Source organism: Podarcis muralis, chromosome 4, assembly GCF_964188315.1.
Source record: "Podarcis muralis chromosome 4, rPodMur119.hap1.1, whole genome shotgun sequence".
In the NCBI taxonomy this organism is placed as follows: Eukaryota; Metazoa; Chordata; class Lepidosauria; order Squamata; family Lacertidae; genus Podarcis; species Podarcis muralis.
In genome coordinates this window covers 13,374,346-13,396,757 of record NC_135658.1, presented here as the reverse complement: position 1 = coordinate 13,396,757, position 22,412 = coordinate 13,374,346, and the positions used below count along the sequence as shown (strand labels likewise).

The following is a 22,412-nucleotide window of genomic DNA, read 5'->3' as shown; positions in this document are numbered from 1 at the left end:
TTTGATATCCCGCTTTATCACGACCCGAAGGAGTCTCAAAGCAGTTAATATTCTCCTTTCCCTTCCTCCCCCACAACAAACACTCTGTGAGGTGAGTGGGGCTGAGAGACTTCAGAGAAATGTGACTAGCAGCTGCATGTGGAGGAGTGGAGAAGCGAACCCGGTTCACCAGATTACGAGTCCACCGCTCTTAACCACTACACCACACATGGCGTCCATCAACATCCAGGTTCCCCATCCCTGATACAATGGTTCAAAAGAGCTGCCTACATTTTGGGGGCTCTCTTGTGGGGGCATAGAGTCTTTGCAGGCTATCTTGTTGAACTGCAATTCAAACATTTACCACTGGCGATGACTGCTTTATTCAGCAATAGGCTAGCATTGATGACAGTTTTCTGGAATTCTAGCAGTTGCAGGATGTGATGGGTACTTTTCTTAACGATCTCAGTCTGTTTAGCTGGCTTTATTGTGCATGTTATTACTGTGCATAACACTGAACCGCTTTCTGTGGTTGAGAGCCACTTTAGGAATCTTGGCTGAGAAATAAGGTGGATATTAGATTTTTTATATACATAAAGAGAGAGAGAAGAATTGATGCATTTGAATTATGGTGCTGGAGGAGACTCTTGAGAGTCCCATGGACTGCAAGAAGATCAAACCTATCCATTCTTAAGGAAATCAGCCCTGAGTGCTCACTGGAAGGACAGATCGTGAAACTGAGGCTCCAATACTTTGGCCACCTCATGAGAAGAGAAGACTCCCTGGAAAAGACCCTGATGTTGGGAAAGGAGAAGGGGACGACATTGGATGAGATGGTTGGATAGTGTTCTCGAAGCTACCAGCATGAGTTTGACCAAACTGCGGGAGGCAGTGGAAGACAGGAGTGCCTGACGTGCTCTGGTCCATGGGGTCACAAAGAGTCGGACACGACTAAACGACTAAACAATAACAACAGAGAGAGTTTAATGAAGTGCTAATGTCTCTTAATTAGCAATACATCTCAGTGGGGTCTTCTCCTGTAATGGCAACCTGCCTGCTACCACGTGCCTCTAGGGTAGTGGCTAGGGAGACCTGTGCCCCTCCAGATATTGTTGGACTACAACTCCCATCACCCCAACTGGGATGTTGTTTGGGGAGGGCAGATGGGGAGTTGGAGTCCAAAACTTGTGGAGGGGCATGGGAGGTCTTCATCCCTGCTCTAAGCTCATATGAAAACTGACATTTGTACCAGATGAATTGATGGAGAAGATATTTTCAGTTCAGGGAAGGAAGTGCATTTGCTTTGGATAGCTGAGAGCCTAGATGGAGCACTGTTAACCGGGGCGCTTTCATTCTGGCAGCACCTGCATTTTCCAGCCAAACTCTTTCCCCTCTCTTTCCAGCAAGAGGCCTGGAAGACCCTTTGCTCTCCTGTTAGTACAGTCTCACAAACACTCCACTGGAGCTGCAGAAGGGCTTTTTCTTCAATTTCTTTTTCTCCTTTGCGACTTCAGGGGCTGCTCTACTGGTGTCGGAGGCTGCTTTATCACATTCGGAGGGCGCTTTGCTCAGATCACCATCCTCCTGCAGAAGCAACGTTGAAAGTGTTAACCCACTGCCATGCTAACTGAAGAGGGGAGAACGGAAGGTCTTAAACATCAGGAAAGCACACCAGTTTGCCTTCCTTGCACACAATACTAAACCATGGTTTACTAAAGCATGGCTTTGCACTACGGGTGAGCGTGGCCCAGCAGCTCAGTTTATGGGTAAAGGTCGTTCATTGACCAAGGTTGGCATATAAGCCTTTGTTAACATTAACTATAGCTTAGCGTTACCTGGAAACTTGGACTTCCTCCTTAACTATGGTTAAGGACCAGGCACCACCCAAAAGCTCCAGAACCATGAGTGAGGAGCAGCAAAAAATTCAAGCCATTCTATGGTTTATTAACTATGGCTTATTTTCATGGGCGAAACAGGCCAAGGTTGGGTATTGAACTAGGGATGTAAACAATAGTGCAATTGAAGCCTCCTTTATGTATGTAGCTTCCAGAGGAGCAATAGCCACTTGCTTTTCTAATATTTCTTTGGTGTGCCGGTTTGTCACATCTGGCGTTGTCAAGTGTGGAAGCACTTCTTGACCTTTGCAGCTTCAGGCTGTGGATCGGGAAGTAATCTGCAAGGGGCTGGGCATGGTGGAACAGATTAAAGGCTCCCTGCACACAGAAAGATAGCACCACTGCCGTATGCCATCAGCTACTGTGAAAGTCCTAGGCAGGGATGGGGAATCTGTAGTCCGGCTACACCCAGAGAGTCACAAATCCTACCATCCCTGGCTGTGGTTGATAAGATCCACTGAGATCCAGCGCCGAGGGCCTTCTGCCGGTTCTCTCATTGCGAGAAGTGAGGTTACAGGCAACCAGACAGAGGGCCTTCTCAGTAGTGGCACCCACCCTGTGGAACACCCTCCCTTCAGATGTGAAGGAAATAAGCAGCTATCCTATCTTTAAAAGACATCTGAAGGCAGCCCTGTTTAGGGAAGTTTTTAATATTTAACGCTGTACTGTTTTTAACACTTGATTAGGAGGCGCCCAGAGTGGCTGGGGAAACTCAGCCAGATGGGCAGGATATAAATAATAAATTATTATTAAATTATTATTATTATAAGGTGTGAAGACCAACCGCATATTAATGTGACCGACAGGTTCCTCACCCTTCTTTCACCCAGGATAAATACAGTGGTACCTCGGTTTTCGGACATCTCTATCTCATTGCTTTTCAAACGCTGAAAACACGGAAGTAAATGCTTCGGTTTTTGAACATGCCTCGGAAGTCTAACTTCCTAGGCGGCCTCCTGTTTGAGTTTTCCATATTGAGTTTTCGGTTTTCAAACATTTCAGAAGTCGACCGGTCTTCCAGAACGGATTGTATTCAAAAATGGAGGTACCACTGTAGAGTTGTACCTTGGTTCTCAAACGTAATCCGTTCCGGAAGTCCGTTCGACTTCCAAAAACATTGGATAACCAAGGCGCGGCTTCCGATTGGCTGCAGGAGCTTCCTGCACTCATGCAGAAACCGCGTCGGACGTTCGGTCCAGGACAGGTGTTAGCTGTCAAAAGTCCACTGTTTGGGGACACATCGTCTGCTTCTGTTGGCCTTGCTTTGCATTTTCCAACAAAAATGTGAGCAACACAAGGAGACTCACTGCTGTGATAGCGGGTGTGGGGATCTGGGGTTTCTGCTGCTGCTCTGTGAGTTTCCCGATCTCTTCCCGGCACTGATCCAGCTCTGCCTCCAGCTTCTCCCGTCGTAGCCGCTCGTACTCCAGCTGCTCCTGCAGATCACCAATGGTCCTGGAATCATAGGATTGTAGCGTTGGAAGGAGCGCCAGGGGTCATCATAGTCCAACCCCTGGCAATGCAGGAATCTCATCTAAAGAATCCATGGCAGGTGGCTACTCAAACTCTGCTTTAAAACCTCCAAGGAAGGAGAAACCCACCAACTTCTGAGGGAGTCAGTTCCACCATCTCCCACTTTTACCTGCAGAAAACCAAGACGGCGCTGAGAAGACTGGAGAGCAGGGTTCGAATCCCCGCTCAGCCAGGAAGCTCACTGGGTGACCTTGAACCATCTCCTCACCATCTCTTCGCCTAACCTACGTCACACGCTTGCGAGGGTGCAATGGGGAGGAAGAGAAAAACCATGTACACCAGAAAAAGGTGGTATATAAATGTAATTTTAAGAAACCCTAATGAATACTGCTTCCACTCCACCCACTGAGGAGCACAGGGGCTGCCAAGGTTGTGCCCGTGGGCACGATGGTGCCCTTGAAGTCTTCCCTGGTTCTCTGAAGTCTCTTAGCTCCACCTCTCTCTCTCATTTTCCCCTTGGTCATGAGTTGATGCAGGTGGTTGTCTTTTCTCTTTCTTGAAAAGTACATAGAGCTGGAGGAGGAAGTCAGAAGAGTGGCGCTCTTTCCCACTTCCTCTTTCAGCTCTATGGCCTTTTCAAGGCTCAGATTGATCCCACTTGTTATGTACTGAAGTTCTCACCCTGGGCCAGCAGGGGGATACTGTAGATAGTTATGCAAATAAGGGATCAAAAGTGACATTCAGTGATTGGATAGTTCTAGAAAATTGTTACAGTTGCGTTGTACTGGAGCTCTATATAAGCAGGCTGACTGAACCGTTCAGTTCTGTTCTGGCCTGTGAATAAACAAGAGCTATTTGAAGAATCGCTGTGTCGTCTGATATGTTCACCCACAACGTAACACCACTGGATCCTACTTTTACCCAGCTCCATTGGAGGATTGGAGTGTGTGTGTTTGTGCGTATCGTTGGAGGTTGATCTGTTAGGGAAAACAGGGCCCTGCTCCACCAGCCTGCCCTCAGCCAGCCCCCATCTGCCTCTTTGCGGCTTACAACCAGTCCGTAGGGTAGCACTGCCTATCCATGTAGAACAAAGCGAGGAAGAAAAGGATGGGGACAAAACCGGAATCTTTGGCACTGGCTCCATCTGCAATTTGGGTTCCCCGCCTTCCGCCTTGCCAGTTCCAATGGGCACCAGCCACCACTGGTGCACAATGCATGCATACATACGCACTCTTTCTGATGCTTGGGGTAGGATTCTGATCCCAAGCAGGTCAGTGAAAAAGGACCAGAGTAGGTGGCACCTATGCACACACTCGTGAATCCAAACATGCCCTGGGAACTAAAAAAATTGGTGACCCCTTGCATGGTATCAAAAAACCCCAAATGGCACCTACGAGCCACTGTCCTGGCTGCAGAAGACATGCAGCAATCTATGTGGCAAAGACCTTTGGCCACACGAAATTAAACCCATTTTTGGTCGTCCAACAAAGCCTTGGCAGCTTAGCAAGCAAGTGTTGTGTGTGGCTGGTCTCCAATGCACAACAGCCGGCAGAGGGCAGCAAAGCAACAAAGTTTTAAGCAATATCTTAAAATTTCTATCGACAAGGGACAGGGCAGACGAATACCTGCAATCTGCTAAACGGGGCCTCTCGGCACTGCCATCTCTCCAAAGTCCCCTTCCTCCAACACACACATTCATGCCCAGAGATGCCAACATACTGGTTATTGTTTCTCATTTGTTTTTTAGTTATATATTGTCATTCCTTATGAATGTCGAGAGGCACTTGGGCACCATTTTGTGGGAAAGTGGCATATAAATAAACAGATGGTGGTGAAGCCACACGAGCCATTGATACATGTGCCAAGTTGAGCGCTTAATACCCACTCTGCTTTTGCAAGACCTTCATCATTTTGTGCAGCAGCGCCTTAACTTTGGAACTCCCTGCCTATTGAGATCAAGTAGGCGCCTTCGCTATACTATTCTCAGTGCCTACTGAAAACATTCTTGTTTAGACAAGGCCACCCAGATGCTTAGAAAGTCGAGTTGATTTTAACCAGCTTTCATATTTTAACTTTTGCATGTTTTAAAATACAGCTGCAATTTTTTCCCCTCCTTGATTTTATTGTCTTATATTTTTGTAAATGGCGTTCAGGTGTCTCCTTTTTTAAACAATCAAGAAGTGCATAAATTTTGCAGGGCGGGGGGATTGTTACAGCACCACTGTGGCAATCACACAGGGTCCCTGGACGTTTAACAGTCTATTGATCCCTGTGCCACCACTGTGCTCACTTCCCTACTGCCACCAACCAGTTACTCTGGTAAAACACTGAGTCCAGTCAGTTGTTAAAAGTGAACTGTTAAGTTGTGGGTGAACATATCAGACGACACAGCGATTCTTCAAACAGCTCTTCTTTATTCAGAGGCCACAACAGAACTGAACTGAGGAGCTCAGTCAGCCTGCTTATATAGAGCTCCAGAACAACGTAACTGTAGCAACTTTCTAAAACTATCCAATCACTGAACGTCACTTTCGATCCTTCATTTGCATACAAACTATCCAATCACTGAACATCACTTTCGATCCTTCATTTGCATAACTATCTACAGTATCCCCCTGCTGGCCCAGGGTGAGAACTTCAGTACATAACATGAACCAAAAAAAACCAAGTTTATTTTACAAACATTAACAAGTTTATGGTTTCTCAGATAATATTCCTGTCAGTATCTTAACTTTAGTTTCTTTACCGGCCTATACCTTCCTAATACCTTCTGACTGATTATCTCAACTGTTTGACTGACTCCTCTTAACAAATTCTCTCACTCTCTCACACCAGACTAGCCCAACCCACAGACTTATCTTCTCTGTTTCTTCTAACTCCAGACTGTCTTCTCAACAACTCTTAACTCTAACTCCCTAAAAAACCTCTGTGCTTAAACCTTATACACAGTTAACTCTGTCCCCTGGGTTCCCATTAGTTAGTCATTCTACAATTAGTTAACCTTTTCCCTATGAACCCAGTATGATGTCACACATATAGGAGGGCAAACGCCACAACCACCTTCCCTTTGCACTGTGAACCCCGAGAGTTTCACAAAAACCAGAGTTTCACGAAAACCAGAGGCTGTGTTGCAAAGCTCTTACCTGAGAAGCTGCCTCTCTTTAATCTTGATCTGCCTCTCCTCAGGTGTGATCCCTCCCAGCTGCTTGTAATCACTGGTGGCGATTTCCAGGAGATTCTTTAGCTCTTCCATTTTCTGATAGGCTCTTTCTGGAAGAGATCACAGAACGTCAGTGGAGCCTGCTGGACCAGGCAAAACCCCATCTTACTTAGCACTCTGGTCTCACTGCGAAACTTCAAGCAACACCTGAGTGCAACAGCGCTCTCCCTCCACCCTTCTCCACAGCTGGTATTCAGAGATCTTCTGCCTCCAACAGCAGAGGGAGAACTAAAAAGATGTTGAAATATACCGTACATTTATTAAGAAACCAGAAGCATTTTTACTTGGCATTGTAGGAGATGATATTAATAGACAGGATTGCAAGTTGTTTTTATATGCAATGACGGCAGCAAGAATATTATTGGCACAAAAATGGAAGCAAAAAGAATTACCGACGAAAAGAACGGCGGGTGAAATTAATGGACTATGCAGAATTAGATAAATTAACAGGAAGGATTCGAAACCTGTGGGACCAGAGATTCTTAGAAGACTGGAGTAAATATATGAACTATTTGAAAAGCAATTGTAGTGAACAGATTACGCTAGTAGGACTGCAAGAAGTTCTGTAAGGAGGATTATCTGAAATATTGCAAGAAAGACTATGAAGAGAATTACTAGTTAATGATAATTAAGAGTAAGAGAGAAATTAAGAAATGCAGAATAAGTGATAAAGAATGGAAAATATTCAGAGATTGTTGACGGAAGTCTAAAATACTGTATAAGATAAGAAGTTACCGTATTTTTCGCTCTATAACACGCACCAGACCATAACAAGCACGTAGTTTTTAGAGGAGGAAAACAAGAAAAAAATATTCTAAATGAAATAGTGGATATATGATTTTTGTGGTTCATGCTGTGGCCACAGACATGTGATCTGACAGTGAGTTTGGAGTAGCCCAATGCAAAAATCCTGAGGATCCATGCTTTGTAACCGCAGAGGAGGGAAGGAAGGGGAACCATGGATCCTCTGCTCACGACTGCAGCAGATCCCCCCCCCCCCGCCACCCGCAGGCATTCGCTCCATAACACGCACAGACATTTTCCCTTACTTTCTAGGAGGAAAAAAGTGAGTGTTATGGTGCAGAAAATACGGTATATTAAATGATTATTGGAAATGATATGTAAGAAACCAATAAAAATGTATCTTAAAAAAGCAGCAGAGGGAGAACTTAGCCACTGTATCTACCATCCATTGATAGCTTTCATACTCTTTTTAAAGCCATCCTAGTTGATAGCCATCACTGCTTCTGGTGGGCGCAAACCCATGGCTTAGCCATGCGCTGTGTGAAGAAATTGTTTTGTCTGTCCTGAACCTTCCGACACTGAGCTTCATTGGGTGGCCCTAAGTTCTAGCGAGTTCTCTCTAGGTATCTGGCCCAAACCTGGAGGCATTGTCCCTTTTCGCTAGGAAAACCACCTCTGAAAGAGAAGGGTTATTAGACCATGCAGGGAGAAGGGGTCTATCAGTGGCCATTGGCTGTAGTGGCTATTTGGATCCAGCAAGGCTCTTCCTACACTGTTTGGGCAGGGGGCTCCAGAACTTCCATCTGCGTGCAGCTGTCATGAACTGGCTGGACGCAGAGGAGTGGTGGCAGGCACCAGCTAAGGAACCGCCAGGGGAAGAAGGCTCAGAGCCAGGGGAGTGGAGGTGGGATGATGATGAGTGGTCAGAGGGAGCAGACTGGGAGGAGAAGGTGTCGGAAGCTAAAGGGGCAACAGTGTTTAGTGAGCAGGAAGAGACTGTGGCAGAGAGCAGCCCAGAAGCGGAGGCAGAAGCAGAGGCTGGAGAGGAGAAGGGCCACAAACCTGGCTACAGGCCCATCAAACATGGCTGCCCACCTGCCAGCTGATGCTGGGCAGGTGTCCTACACTTTTGTCCTTAGCCCTTTCTTCCCCCTAAACAGAGAGAGGAGGGTCCACAACTCACCACGACTATCTGCTCGGTCCTGTTTCTTGCTATATACGTCGCTCTTGCTGTCGGTGCTCCCTTCCACGCCATGACTTTCAAAGAACCGTGGGTCGTCGACGTCAATCTCCTCATCAGAGTCGTTCCCCATCTTTTGCCTTAGGTACTCCACAGTGGCCAGCTGGGCAAACCTACGCAGTTCAGATTCCCATTAGGAGGTCATTGGGGAACGCGAGACAGCAACCAGGGCTTCCACCACTGATGGCAATTTGTGCTCCCTCCAGTTTAGCGGCAGCTCCCACTTAGAATCACAGAATTGCAGTGATGACCCCAGGGGTCATGTGGTCCAACTCCCTGCAATGCAGGAATCACAGGTGGCCACCCAAACTCTGTTCAAAAACCTCCAACAAAGGAGAGTTCACCACTTGGAGAACATCCTCCCACCAGCATAGCACAGTTAATTGATTGAAGAATTGGAGGATCATAAAGGGTTAAACCACAGAACCTAGGGCTTGCCGATCAGAAGGTTGGCGGTTCGAATCCCTACGACGGGGTGAGCTCCCATTGCTCGGTCCCTGCTCCTGCCAACCTAGCAGTTTGAAAGCACGTCAAAGTGCAAGTAGATAAATAGGTACCACTCCGGCGGGAAGGTAAACAGCGTTTCTGTGCGCTGCTCTGGTTCACCAGAAGCAGCTTAGTCATGCTGGCCACATGACCCGGAAGCTGTACGCTGGCTCCCTCAGCCAATAAAGCGAGATGAGCACCGCAACCCCAGAGTCGGTCACGACTGTACCTAATGGTCAGGGGTCCCTTTACCTTTAAAGGGTTTAGACCCTTTGTTCTTCTGGCTGCACAGCACAGCCTATACTGGCTGGCAGTGACTCACATAACTTTCCCAGCCTTAGCTCAAGATGCCAGGCATGTCGCGTGCTGACAGCTTCTAGGAACCACAAGTGAGAGCTGAGTGGAGGGTGAGGACCAAAGGTGTACACGCTCCCCCAGAACATGTCTCCCAGCAGATCTTTGCAAACTGGATCTTCAATGTGGCAGAGTTAAATCAACCCTGGTGATTTGGCACAAACTGAAGCCCAGTGGGATTTAGTCCAGATTAGCCAGGACAAATCCCAAGAGAATCCCCAGCCAAGTGTTATAAACGGACACCTCTTGGCAACGTCTTTCGGTGTCTCTCCAGCGTCGTTGGGAATGTTGCAGTCTGCTTCCCTGTTGATCAGCCACTCCAGGACATGCAAATGGCCTTGTCCAGCAGCTACAGGGTGAAAGAGGAGGAAATAAAACGTTAAAGGCGGCCATTTCCATTTGGGTTGCAGCCATGTTCGTCTGCGTGGCAGCAAAGCGACAAAGAATGTTGTGGCACTTTGAATTTACTACATCGTAAGCTTTTTAGGGACGCGGGTGGCGCTGTGGGCTAAACCACAGAGCCTAGGGCTTGCCGATCAGAAGGTCAGTGGTTTGAATCCCCACGATGAGGTGAGCTCCCATTGCTCGGTCCCTGCTCCTGCCCACCTAGCAGTTCAAAAGCACATCAAAGTGCAAGTAGATAAGTAGGTACCGCTCCGGCGGGAAGGTAAACAGCTTTTCTGTGTGCTGCTCTGGTTCGCCAGAAGCGGCTTAGTCATGCTGGTCACATGATCTGGAAGCTGTACACTGGCTCGGCCAGTAAAGCGAGATGAGCGCTGCAACCCCAGAGTCGGCCATGACTGGACCTAATGGTCAGGGGTCCCCTTTACCTTTAAGCTTTTTGTAGACCACAAGCCCCTGTCACCAGATGCATGAAGCATTCTCCTATACTGGCAAGCATTTAATACACATGGAAGGATGTGAGCGAGTGAGAACAGGGAAATTAAATGCAAGAAGGGCAGAAATGCAGCCGCTATGAAAACAGGAGTGAATGATTTCGGTAGGAAGAGAACAGCAATATGAAATCCACTAACCTTTGTGCAAGAGTGTGGATCCCTGATCGTCCCTCTCATTAACAGTGATGATACGGTTTTCCAGCAAGGTTCTTAACGTGTCCACGTCCCCTCTGAAAGCAGCATCGTGGCCTGGAAATGCTAAATCTATGCAGAGAGACAACAGAAGGAGCTGTAGTAGCCCTCCAAGTAGCAGTTTAAGAGCTCCACTAGTCATGCTGGCCACATGACCCAGAAACTGTACCCAGAAGCTCCCTCAGCCAATAAAGCGAGATGAACGCCGCAACCCCAGTCGGCCACGACTGGACCTAATGGTCAGGGGTCCCTTTACCTTTACTAGGTTGGAAAAAGGAGTTCTAGAAAGCCCGGTGATGGAGCCCGGGCAATCCATGAAAGGCTGGATTCTCTGATCTGTGCAACTTAAGCAAGTTGATCAGTTTTCGCTGGGAGGGTGTGATTTAATCATGCCTCCAAGGTGAATATGGCTTAGAATAACATCTGAATCAATGGCTGCTAGTCACAAATCCTATATTCTACCTCCATTGTTGGAAGTAGTGTGCCTTTGAATCCCACTTGCCAGAAAGTTGAACTCAGGTCCTGTTTGAAGGCTTTCTTTGGCCCACATTATCAGGTCTTTCTTATGTTCTTAATATTCAATCACCCACAATGCAAACACACAGCAGTCTCAGAGGAGACTGTATTGTCACATCCCAGCATGAAACCTTGTTGCATACTTCCTCTTACTTTGCAGAACATAATCAAGAGTTTTCACTTCAATTTATTCTCAATTTGCTAATCACCGGGAGTCACTGAAGGACGTTGAAGACTTGTCCTCCCGGTCAATGGATAAACGACCCAGCTTGTGTCTTCAAGAGCATCACTCACCCACTTCCAAGTGCATCTTTGCAGAAGGACTAGAAACTTGCTCCTCTTTTAAACTCCTTTGCAGACAAGTTCTGAGCCTAGTATTCAAGCTCAGTCCCATGGAATCACAGCATGCCCCTGCTTATGGGACAGCCTCCTCATCTCCATGGGTAGAAAGGGCCCTTATTTCCGGCCACCTCTTGTTGAAGCACCCTTAACAAACGACAATTTTCTGATTTGCCTCAGGTGGCAAAATGTCGTGAACCAGCCCTGGGCTGCACTCCGGGCACTTCTGGTTCTTAAGACCAATTGAGGAAGATGATTCATAACAAGAGCTAACAGTCTCGAGGATCCCTTCTCAGAGCTTTCAGCCAACCCTCTTTTGTCTTCCAAATGCCCGGAAGGAATGGTTGATAAAAATTATTAGATGAGAGGATCAAGTTAACGTGTTTAAGAGAAAAATCATTGTTGATATTTATGAAGGATTAGAAACTTCAAATGGACCTTTTACGTGAAAGAGAAAATGAACTTGTGAGACTGAAAAAATATTGGCTTATAGAAAGTAGAATAGTTAATGAGTGAATACTATATTTAGCTGACAGAGAACCAGAAGACTTTTTATCCTTTCCCATTTTCTTTCTCTTTCCCCCCTTTCTTTTCCTTTTTCCTTTTGCCCTCTCTTTGTTCCTGCTCCTTTTTAGATTAGATTTTTAAAGTATTTGTTTTATTTTAGTGTATTATTAAAAAAAAATTACTTTGTATTTGGTATTGTATTGATAAGTACAGTTGTACCTTAGTTGTAGAACGGAATCCATTCCAGAAGTCCATTTGACTTCCGAAAACGTTCAACAACCAAGACGCGGGTTCCGATTGGCTGCAGGAGCTTCCTGCACTCAATCGGAAGCCACAGAAGCTGCGCCAGACGTTTGGGTTCCAAAGACCGTTCACAAACCAGAACACCCACTTCTGGGTTTGTGGCATTCGGGAGCCAAAACGTTCGAGTCGCAAGGCGTTTGGGATCCAAGGTACGACTGTATCAATAAAATAGGCCTAAAAATAATACAGTGGTACCTCAGGTTACAGACGCTTCAGGTTACAGACTCCTCTAACCCAGAAATAGTACCTCGGGTTAAGAACTTTGCTTCAGGATAAGAACAGAAATCACGTGGCGGCAGCGGGAGGCCCCATTAGCTAAAGTGGTCCCTCAGGTTAAGAAGAGTTTCAGGTTAAGAACGGACCTCCAGAACAAATTAAGTTCTTAACCCGAGGTACCACTGTAATTCAAAAAACCTCATGGTTGACTGGGACTAGAAAGAGAGACTTTTCAGTGTTCATTACCAGATTCTGAAATTCTGGCCCTTGCCCCTTCCTTGATGATCTTCCATCATGGTGTAAAGACCTTCCTTCTAGGGAGGCCTTCTGTGATTAGTAATTTCAGTGACAGGTTTTTACTGTCGCTATTATGACCTTACATATAATGTTTATATAAAGTGTGTGTGTGTGTGTGTGTGTGTGTGTGTGTGTGTGTGTGTTGGCTGTCAGGGATTGAACCTGGGACCTTGTGCATGCAAGGCAAATGCTCCACCGCTGAGCTATGGCCCATCCTTCATGACCAGGTACTCACAGTCCTCCTTTTGCAATTCGCCTTTCTGCTTCTCCAGATCGTCAATATAGTTGACCACACTGTCCTTGTAGAACCTCTCTGCCAGGTCTCCCGGGGTGTCCCCGTGGTCGTTTCTGGCTTTCAAGGCATGGAGGAGTGTGGGCATCTTGCTCACCAGGAACTTGAAGCAATGCAAGTGACCCTCCATTGCCGCCAGGTGAACTGTTAGGAAGATGGTTTTGACTGTTAATATATTTTTACATAAAAAGACTTATTTTGTACTGCTTTTCTAGGCAGCGAGGCTTCTCAAGGTGCTTTACAAGTTAAAAACCCGCATATTTTTTAAAAAATGCAGTCAACTAAATAGCAGCGTGGTACACGGGTGGCGCTGTGGGTTAAACCACAGAGCCTAGGACTTGCCGATCAGAAGGTCGGCGGTTCGAATCCCCGCGACGGGGTCAGCTCCCGTTACTCAGTCCCTGCTCCTGCCAACCTAGCAGTTCGAAAGCACGTCAAAGTGCAAGTAGATAAATAGGTACCGCTCCAGCGGGAAGGTAAACGGCGTTTCCGTGCGCTGCTCTGGTTCGCCAGAAGCGGCTTAGTCATGCTGGCCACATGACCCAGAAGCTGTACGCCGGCTCCCTTGGCCAGTAAAGCGAGATGAGCGCCGCAACCCCAGTCGGCCACGACTGGACCTAATGGTCAGGGGTCCCTTTACCTTTTAAATAGCAGCGTTAAATGTTCTCTTTCAACATAAACAAAAACAAAAACAAACACCTCTGTGACAGTTAAAACTACAATTAGCACTGTTACTCAGTGGAAAGTAGAGTGAGGAACATATTGGTGCAATGTTCTGCAGATTAGATGCAAAAATTCATTTAACCTTATGTGTAGTTTGTCCCACAGACCAGCAAACTAATAATATTCAAACAGAAAACATATTCTCCAGCACTTGGATACAATTTATGGGATTTTTCCCAGTGACAGCAATAACATCCACCTATAAATTGAATGGGGTGTATGGGATGTTAGGGGAAGGATGTGGGATGTGGTGGGGGACACATCATGCTCCTTCTGGGGTTATTTGTCCACCTTTGGTCCCCTGCACTCAGATCTCACCTGTGGCTCCTGGATGCTATCAGCATGCGACAATAACCACACACCAGGAAACGGCTCTGACTGGCCGGCTAAACTAGGTGAGGGTAGCCGATGGGTCTCAAGCACTCGGGGAGTTATGGGCTTCCCATGCATGCAAAGATAGACTCTGGAGTTTACAAGACCAATAGTAGATTCAACGGTTATGAAGCCAGTTTCTGCACAAGCAGAAATGAGGGGCAGGTGAGGCTCATCAACCTGGGAAGGGAGCCCATCTAGGAGATCCTAAACCTCTGCTGCCTTGTGGGGTATCTTCAGCAAAAGACAAGGCTAAGGATCAAGCCCTACACAAATCTGGAGCCAAGTCCCTAAGACGGTTGGTTAGTGCCTTGTACACCTCCTTCCAGCAACTCCTGCATCCCAACTGATGCCAAATGTCTGGAACTGCTTTCCTTTGGACCACATCAGCAAGGCCAAAATGGGAGTCTTGTCGTCTGGGCAGCTCAGGACCTCCCTACACACTGGCCAAGCTTGTTGCCCCGGCAAGATCACTTCAGTACTGCTAATGCAGCAGTTTGACTTCACCCCCGGAAGTGCACTCCATTGTCTCTTGAGACCAATGGATGCAAACAACAAGAAAATGAATTGTTGTGGGTTGTTGAGAAGAGAAGGAGAAAGATTATTACCCAAGTGGAATTCTGTTGCACAAGTGGAGGGGCAGCATTGGATATGACCCAAATTTTGTAAAAAGTACGCATAGAAACATTGCACTTTCCACCATCACTGACCCAGGTTATTCTCGCTATCTGTTTCTCTGTAACAAAGAGATTCCCCTCTTATCATTATCCCCCAGTCCATTACAATGATCATCTTCCCCACCTTTCTGTACCTGGAAGATTTCCATTGTTGTCCACATCATCTAAAGTAGCTCCCCATCTAAGAAGAAGCTGGACGCAGCCCAGCCGGCCGTGAAAAGCAGCCTTGTGAATCGGCTTCCAATCGTACTTGTCAGAAACATTGACGTCCTGGTTTCGAAGAGGAAAAGAAGATTCTTTAAATCTCCAGATTTTAAGTTGGGGAAGTGGATGTTGGTAGACCTCAAAGAACTTGGGCATGAAAGATGCCACCATGCCCAGAAATGGGAAATTTCAGCCTGACATCTAAGCCTCCAGAGGAAGGCCTGCCCCCAAAACTGTGGTCAGGCCACTGAAGACCCCAGATCATTGAGTTTCCCATAATCTTGTAACAGAGTGGAGTTTGTCACAGCCCATTCCACCACGAGGTCAGAGCATGAGACCATAAGAGTCCTGCTAGACCGGACAAAACGCCCCCTTAAAAAGCCTTGATAGATGTGCCTAAAATTACTATGCAGGCCACTAGTCCTCTTCCCATATTGGCCAACCAAATGCCTTCAGGAAGTCCCAAAGCAAGATGTCCAAATTTCCTGCTGTGACCCGCCCCGCCCCCCAAAAAAGCACTTTCTACAAGGCAGCAATCTTAAGCGGAACCCCAAAATGCACATTTTTGGACGCTGTGCCCCAAAAAAGGACTTTTTCCCCCCAAGGGGAAACCACAGCATGAAATCAAGGCATCCAAAATGGCCGCCGTTCTCTTGCGAGAGAAAAACGGGAAGATGGCGGCCTGGAAGACTGTGTCCTGGATTTGACCGTTGAGGTGTTCTTATTAATCACAAAGGAGGGCCAGACTTTTCGCCAGGACTGCAAGTTAGGTAAAGCAGGCTTAACCCTTTCCTCCTCTTCACCCCCACCTTCCAAGGTCCCAGCAAAAATTTCCAGTAACACCTTTTAGCCACAAGAAGAGATCATTTTCATTGGGGGCACAGTAACAGGCAGAAGACTTAACTCTTTCCTCTCCTCGAGTGACAATCGGGTCTCCTGTTTGGTGGCTATTAAAATTTTTAAAACAACCATGGCATTTGACGTGGCATGGTTAGCATCGTGTTGACTTTGGCCCTCTGCCATGAAGACCAACGAGTGGCCTTTGGCCAGTCATGATCTCTCAGCCTAATCTACCTCACAGGGTTGTTTTGAAGATAACTTGGGGGAAAGGATTGACCTTTTGGAGTGCTTTGAGATCCATTTAGAGGAAGAGCAGGCTAGAAAGGTATAAGTGAGTCACTGGAAATAGAAGCATGGCAATCCTCAGGAGAGGAGCGGGGGAAGGGCAAGAGGAGTGTTTTTCTTACTACTCCACTCCGCAGAATCGTTTGCAAAGTGTATGACTGCCCGTGGGTCGCTGCCAGATGGGCGGGAGTGCAGCCTCGGTCATCTTGAGTTCCAAGATCTACTCCATGAAGAAGAAGGGACTGTGAATACACAAAGCAAAGTTCCTAGTCTCAGATTTGATCCTGAAACACAAATTCCTTAACCTGAATTATAGCATTTAGTAGAGACACTTTGATGTTATACAGTAGTAACCAAAGAATACCCCTCTTGTGGGCTTCCCATAAGCATCCTATTGGCCACTCTGAGAATGGGTTGCTGGACTAGATGGGCCATTGGCCTGATCCAGCAAAGTGCTTCTTATTTTCTTATGTTGTTGTTTAGTCGTTTAGTTGTGTCCGACTCTTCGTGGCGCCATGGACCAGAGCACACCAGGCACTCCTGTCTTCCACTGCCTCCCGCAGTTTGGTCAAACTCATGCTGGTAGCTTCAAGAACACTGTCCAACCATCTCATCCTCTGTCGTCCCCTTCTCCTTGTGCCCTCCATCTTTCCCAACATCAGGGTCTTTTCCAGGGAGTCTTCTCTTCTCATGAGGTGGCCAAAGTATTGGAGTCTCAGCTTCAGGATCTGTCCTTTCAGTGAGCACTCAGGGCTGATTTTGTTAAGAATGGACATGTTTGATCTTCTTGCAGTCCATGGGACTCTCAAGAGTTTTCTTATATACTTTGTCCATTTTACAACATAAGAAAGCAAGATAGAGAAGCGGACATGGAGCAATGGATCCAAACTACAAGAAAGAAGATTCCACCTAAACATTTGGAAGAACTTCCTGACAGTAAGAGCTGTTTGACAGTGGAATTTGCTGCCAAGGAGTGTGGTGGAGTCTCCTTCTTTGGAGGTCTTTAAGCAGAGGCTTGACAACCATATGTCAGGAGTGTTCTGATGGTGTTTCCTGCTTGGCAGGGGGTTGGACTCGATGGCCCTTGTGGTCTCTTCCAACTCTATGATTCTATGATTCTAGGTAGCTGTATATTGTTCTTTTTTTTCTTTTCTTTTTTGATATCATTTTATTAATTTTCCAAATTCTCCTCTGTCGTGCGGCCTTCCTCTGGGCCCTGACCTGCTCTCTTGGAGTGCTAGCCGCTGTGGAGTAGGCTCAGCTCGGGCCTGGGCTCAGCCACGTGGTCCTTGCCCTCCCGGTGCTCTCCTACCTCTTGTCCTCAGTGGCACGGCAAGGTCGGGGCTCCCCTCATTTTTCTTCTTCCTCTTTCTCTCTCTTCCTTCTCCTCCTCTCCTCCTTCCCCCTGCGTCAGCCCCAGAGTACTGCTGGGCTGTTGGCTGGGTGGCCCGGTGTTCCCGCTCCTGGCTCGATTTGGGTCACGGGGGGGGGGGGGAGCAGTTGCCCCAGTTGACACGGCGGGCGTCCCCGGTTCCCCCTCAGCAGTGGTGGGGGCAGCAGCAGTCTCAGCAGCCCGGAGCCAGCCTGGTAGCGCAGTTGGCTCTGGCTGGCTTCAGGAGTTGCTCGCTGCTGTGGCATCCACCATTTTGCCTCACCAGAAGTCCCCATATGATGTGTCTTGTGCCGTTGAACCAATCACGCACCATTCATTCCCTACTAATAAATCTACAACACTTAAAATATAAATCCGGGGACATTAAATGAAATCTGGGGACATTCCGGGGACAGATTTGTAAATCCGGGGACTGTCCCCAGGAAACGGGGATGTCTGGTAACCATAGGCTAGGGAGAGTACCAAGGGCCAGATAGACAGACTTGGGGGGCCACATTTGGTCCTGAGATTCCCCACTCCCAATCGAATCCACTTACAAAGCCATCAAATCTAGTGGCCACCACCACATCCATGTGTGAATTGTGTGAAGCCATCCTCTCTTTAATCTGCCTTGAATCTTCTGCTATCCATCGTCACAGCGTTATATTTTGAGACAGGGAGATGCGTTTCTGTCTATCCACCCACTCGAGACCAAAACCCCAGAGCTTACAACAGTGGCAAATGGGAAACGAGAAGGGGTTTATAAACCCCCTTGTCTGAATCCAGCCTAAATCATGAGTGAACGAAGATGCTTACCTGCATACAGGCATCCTGACCTTTGATGGCAGCAAGGTGAGCCGCTGTCCAGCCTCGGCCTGTCACCGCCGTCTTATCAGCTCCATTCCAGAGCAGCCACTGAAAGCACTGCAAGGACAACAGATTTGCAACCCTTGTAAGGGATGGTGGGCATTGCAGCTCTGCAAAAGGGCTAAACTACAGTGCCCAGAATTCCTTGAGGAAATAATGTGCTCTGAATGTGCCTTAAAGGGACGCGGGTGGTACTGTGGTCTAAACCACTGAGCCTCTTGGGCTTTCCAATCAGAAGGTTGGCCATTCGAATCCCCGTGATGAAGTGAGCGCCCGTTGCTTTGTTCTGCCAACCAACAGTTCGAAAGCATGCCAGTGCAAGAAGATAAACAGGTACCGCTACGGTAAATGGCGTTTCTGGTTTCCGTCATGGTGTCCTGTTGCGCCAGAAGTGGTTTAGTCATGCTGGCCACATGACCCGGAAAGCTGTCTGTGGACAAACGCCGGTTCCCTCAGCCTGAAGCGAGATGAGCGCCGCAACCCCATAGTTGCCTTGGTCTGGACTTAACCGTCCAGGGGTCCTTAACCTTTAACCTTAAAGGCATAATGTGTACGCACCCTCAGTCTTTACCCTGGCAAAGCCATAGGTCTCTTTGTTGTTTTCTCAGACATTTAGTAGGGTCAATTGAGACTGCATAATGATATCCCTTCTTCCCTTCACAGTAACTTGGGACAATCTCTTACCTCCAGGCTCCCAGAATGGGCCGCCCAATGCAAGGGTGTAAAATTGTAGACCGGATCCACTTCATTAATGCTCGTTCCACATTTCACCATCTCCTGAAGTTGTTCTACGTTCCCAGCTCTGACTGCATCATGAATGCTCTTGAACCTGGGCTTCTTCTTCGGAGCTTCTGGAGAAGAGCAACAGACCCCCTACTCACTTAGTAGCACAGTTGGGGGGGCGGGGAGAGAGACAGTAGAATGGGGCAAAATTCAGCGGTGGCCGTTGTCAAGCCATGATGAATGCCCAACTTTCCTTTGACTCAATTCTTCAACAGAATTCATGGAAGTGGTGGTAGTGGTGGTGACTGATATTGTTATGGACACTGAGATCCAGCGCCGAGGGCCTTCTGGCGGTTCCCTCATTGCGAGAAGTGAGGTTACAGGGAACCAGACAGAGGGCCTTCTCGGTAGTGGCGCCCGCCCTGTGGAACGCCCTCCCTTCAGATGTCAAGGAAATAAGCAGCTATCTTGTTTTTAAAAGACATCTGAAGGCAGCCCTGTTTAGGGAAGTTTTTAATATTTAATGCTGTATTGTTTTTAACACTCGATTGGGAGCTGCCCAGAGTGGCTGGGAAAACTCAGCCAGATGGGTGGGGTATAAATAATAAATTATTATTATTATTATTATTATTGTTATTATTATTATTATTATTATTATTATTTTAAGTAGCAGTAGTAGTAGCAGCAGTTGTCGGACCTACAACTAAGGATATAAAATCGTAGCATCGTAGAGTTGGAAGGGACCCCGAGGGCTATCTATCCCAACCCCGTGCAATGCAGGAATCTCAACTAAAGCATCCATGGCAGCCGACCATCCAACCTCTGCTTAAAAACCTACAAGGAAGGAGGCTCCACCATCGGAGAGTCCATATCAGTGGTGTGGAATTGCAGCGAAGAGAACAGTGTTGTTGTTTTTTGTTTCCTGGATTTTTTTCTTCTTTCTAATGCTAGAGAATTTAAAGGAAAGTGTATGCCCCACTGGGATACACTCTGTACATGCTCAAGGCACACATAGTTTCTTGCTGGAAGCCGCAGGTTCTGGAGATCCATTGGCACACTTTGTCCAATGGTCCATTTTTTAAAAAAATCATTATTATTGACTCACATATTTATTTTTTTATTTTGTTCATGAATTTCTCCACTGCCCTTCAGCATCTAGGAGTTCTAGGGTCACTTAACAAAGAGAATATGAAAAGCAAGGAGTGGATCCAGAGTTTGTCCTTCTCAGCGCTGAAATTAATGGACACGGCTAACTTCAATGGGCCTCCTCTGAATAGGACAAACATTGTCTACAACCTACTGTAACAGAGCCAACAAAGCAGTAATTAATAGCAGGGTTTGTTTGTTTTGAAGGGGGGGGAGAGAGACATAGCGAACCAATCGATCCACAGAGGGGGAAACGCACTCTGAATATGCTCAGAGGAGCTTGACAGGAGGAGGTGGAATTTTTTTGGGAAACCAAAAGGGGGTAGCCCTCTACAGAGTAGGAAAACAGGACGTGGAGGAGGAGATCTTTTGGGGTTGTTGCCCACCCACACCCCAAAATATAGGAAGACAAGGCAGGTCTCACCCGCTGGGGTACCCTCATCAGGCATGGTGTTTTGTTCAGGGCAGAGCTCCCCAGCCCTCAGTTATCTCAGCCTCCTTCTTCCTCCTCTTTCTAGCTCCTTTGCTGTTGCTGCTGCAGAAGCGTTGCCATGGAGACAGTGTACACTTCCTGCGATGCTCCCTTGGCCTGCTGCCTAGGCTCAGGGGAGCTGTGGGGTGTGTGTGTGTGTGTGTGTGTGAAGATGTGGGGAGCAAGAAAGGGAATCCGTTGGCACCAGCTAAGCCTCAGGCAAAGCAAAAGCATAGCTTTCTCTAGTCAAGGGACAGGAAGTCGATTTCCTCGCCTCAACCCCTACAGGGAAAAGCCAAATGATCACAGGTGGTTCACCTGTACGGGGCTTCCTTTCTCCACCACTCCTTAGTACAAGCTCTGCAGGTGCATAGCTGTCAACCTTCCCTTTTTTTGTGTGGGAAATTCCCTTATTCCTGTGCCACTTCCCGCTGCTATTCCAGATTGTTAGATATCCTGTAGACTGTCCCCGGGACAAGTGAGGCTGCTGATCCCTTATTTTCAAATCTGAAAGTTGACAGCTATGCGCAGGTGGGTTGTTGTTTTTTTGCACCTGTGCCAAAATTCAGGGGGCCCTCCGAAGCCGATTAGTTTTGCTTTGTTTCGGTCAGATAATTGTTCTTGCAAATGTTGTCAGCGTCATAAACACACACTCACACAACTCCTCCCCTATCCTCTGTCCGGACAAGTAAGAGGCTTTATCATGGTTCAAAGACACCTTTCAGCCCAGGCCAAAACAAAACACGTAGTTTTGCTTGCTCTCCTCCCACAGAATTGTTGTTTATATGACCCCCCCCCCCCATATTGTCTTTTTCTGCTTATTTTCATTACTTCATTCCCAACTCTGAGATTAAAAACGCTGTTAGTACTGCAAATAACACCCCGTTTTATTTATTCACACCCCCACCTTTCCCCCCCCCCATTTGATTTTCAAAATAAGCCTGTGAGAGTGAGTGCTCTGCCTAGGGTTCATGGCTGAATTGAACCCGGGTCTTGCCAGTCCTAGCCCTACACTCTTTTAACTACTACACCCCACAAGACTGTGTCCTTTTTGATGTCAGTTGATGGGAGACTTAAAAGACTAACTCTACTGGTACAGTTTGGTGAGATTAAGTCCAATGCCTCTCTTAAGTCACCTCTAAGACCTTCTTGGGTGTTGAGCTCTGTAGTCGGCACCCCAAACAAGTCCAGCTTTTTAAAATATATAGGTTCCTAGTCCTTATGCGAGAGCCAGTGTGGTGTAGTGGTTAAGAGCGGTAGTCTCGTAATCTGGGGAACCGGGTTCGCGTCTCCGCTCCTCCACATGCAGCTGCTGGGTGACCTTGGGCCAGTCACACTTCTTTGAAGTCTCTCAGCCCCACTCACCTCACAGGGTGTTTGTTGTGGGGGAGGAAGGGAAAGGAGAATGTTAGCCGCTTTGAGACTCCTTAAAGGGAGTGAAAGGCGGGATATCAAATCCAAACTCTTCTTCTCCTCTTCTTATTGCTGTGATGGTCACCTCCAACACACAAGAGTCGAGACTTGGCGAAAACTTAAACCTGAGAGGGGCAACCACAGATGGCTGCCAGTTGCCCAAGGCCAATGGCAGAACCCTGCTTGTAGCATCATAGAATTGTAGATTTGGAAGGTCATTAGTCCAACCCCCTACAGTGCAGGAATCTTTTGCCCAGGGTAGGACTCGAACTCACCACCCCAAGATTAAGAATCTCATGCTCTGCTGAGCCAGCTTCTTCCCCATGTGTGCTAAGAGTATAAAGTGGCATCCATGTATTCTCAACAACT

General features: G+C 47.3%; 1 protein-coding gene across 1 annotated transcript; it reads right to left on the bottom strand.

Moving 5' to 3' along the window:
- Positions 1-939: 939 nt before the first annotated feature.
- ANKRD42 (ankyrin repeat domain 42) lies at positions 940-20,758 on the bottom strand. The gene is made up of 12 exons (XM_028725968.2): positions 20,583-20,758; positions 18,974-19,140; positions 18,239-18,346; positions 16,173-16,292; positions 14,856-14,991; positions 12,893-13,093; positions 10,426-10,551; positions 9,635-9,740; positions 8,495-8,664; positions 6,491-6,617; positions 3,182-3,329; positions 940-1,563 (listed from the first exon to the last, which is right to left on the bottom strand). The coding sequence occupies exons 1-12, from the start codon at positions 20,605-20,607 to the stop codon at positions 1,414-1,416; spliced, it is 1,584 nt and encodes a 527-aa protein (XP_028581801.2). The 5' UTR covers positions 20,608-20,758; the 3' UTR covers positions 940-1,413.
- Positions 20,759-22,412: the final 1,654 nt, after the last annotated feature.

What these genes read in the sequence shown, in the direction of transcription:
- ANKRD42 (XM_028725968.2), bottom strand. Translation starts at nt 20,607, where the DNA reads ATGCCTGATGAGGGTACCCCAGCGG. An exon ending in TGATGAGGGTACCCCAGCGG is followed by an intron (nt 19,141 to 20,582) that starts GTGAGACCTGCC and finishes GCTCTTCTCCAG; the next exon opens with AAGCTCCGAAGAAGAAGCCC. An exon ending in GGACCGAGCAGATAGTCGTG is followed by an intron (nt 6,618 to 8,494) that starts GTGAGTTGTGGA and finishes GATCTCTTCCAG; the next exon opens with AAAGAGCCTATCAGAAAATG.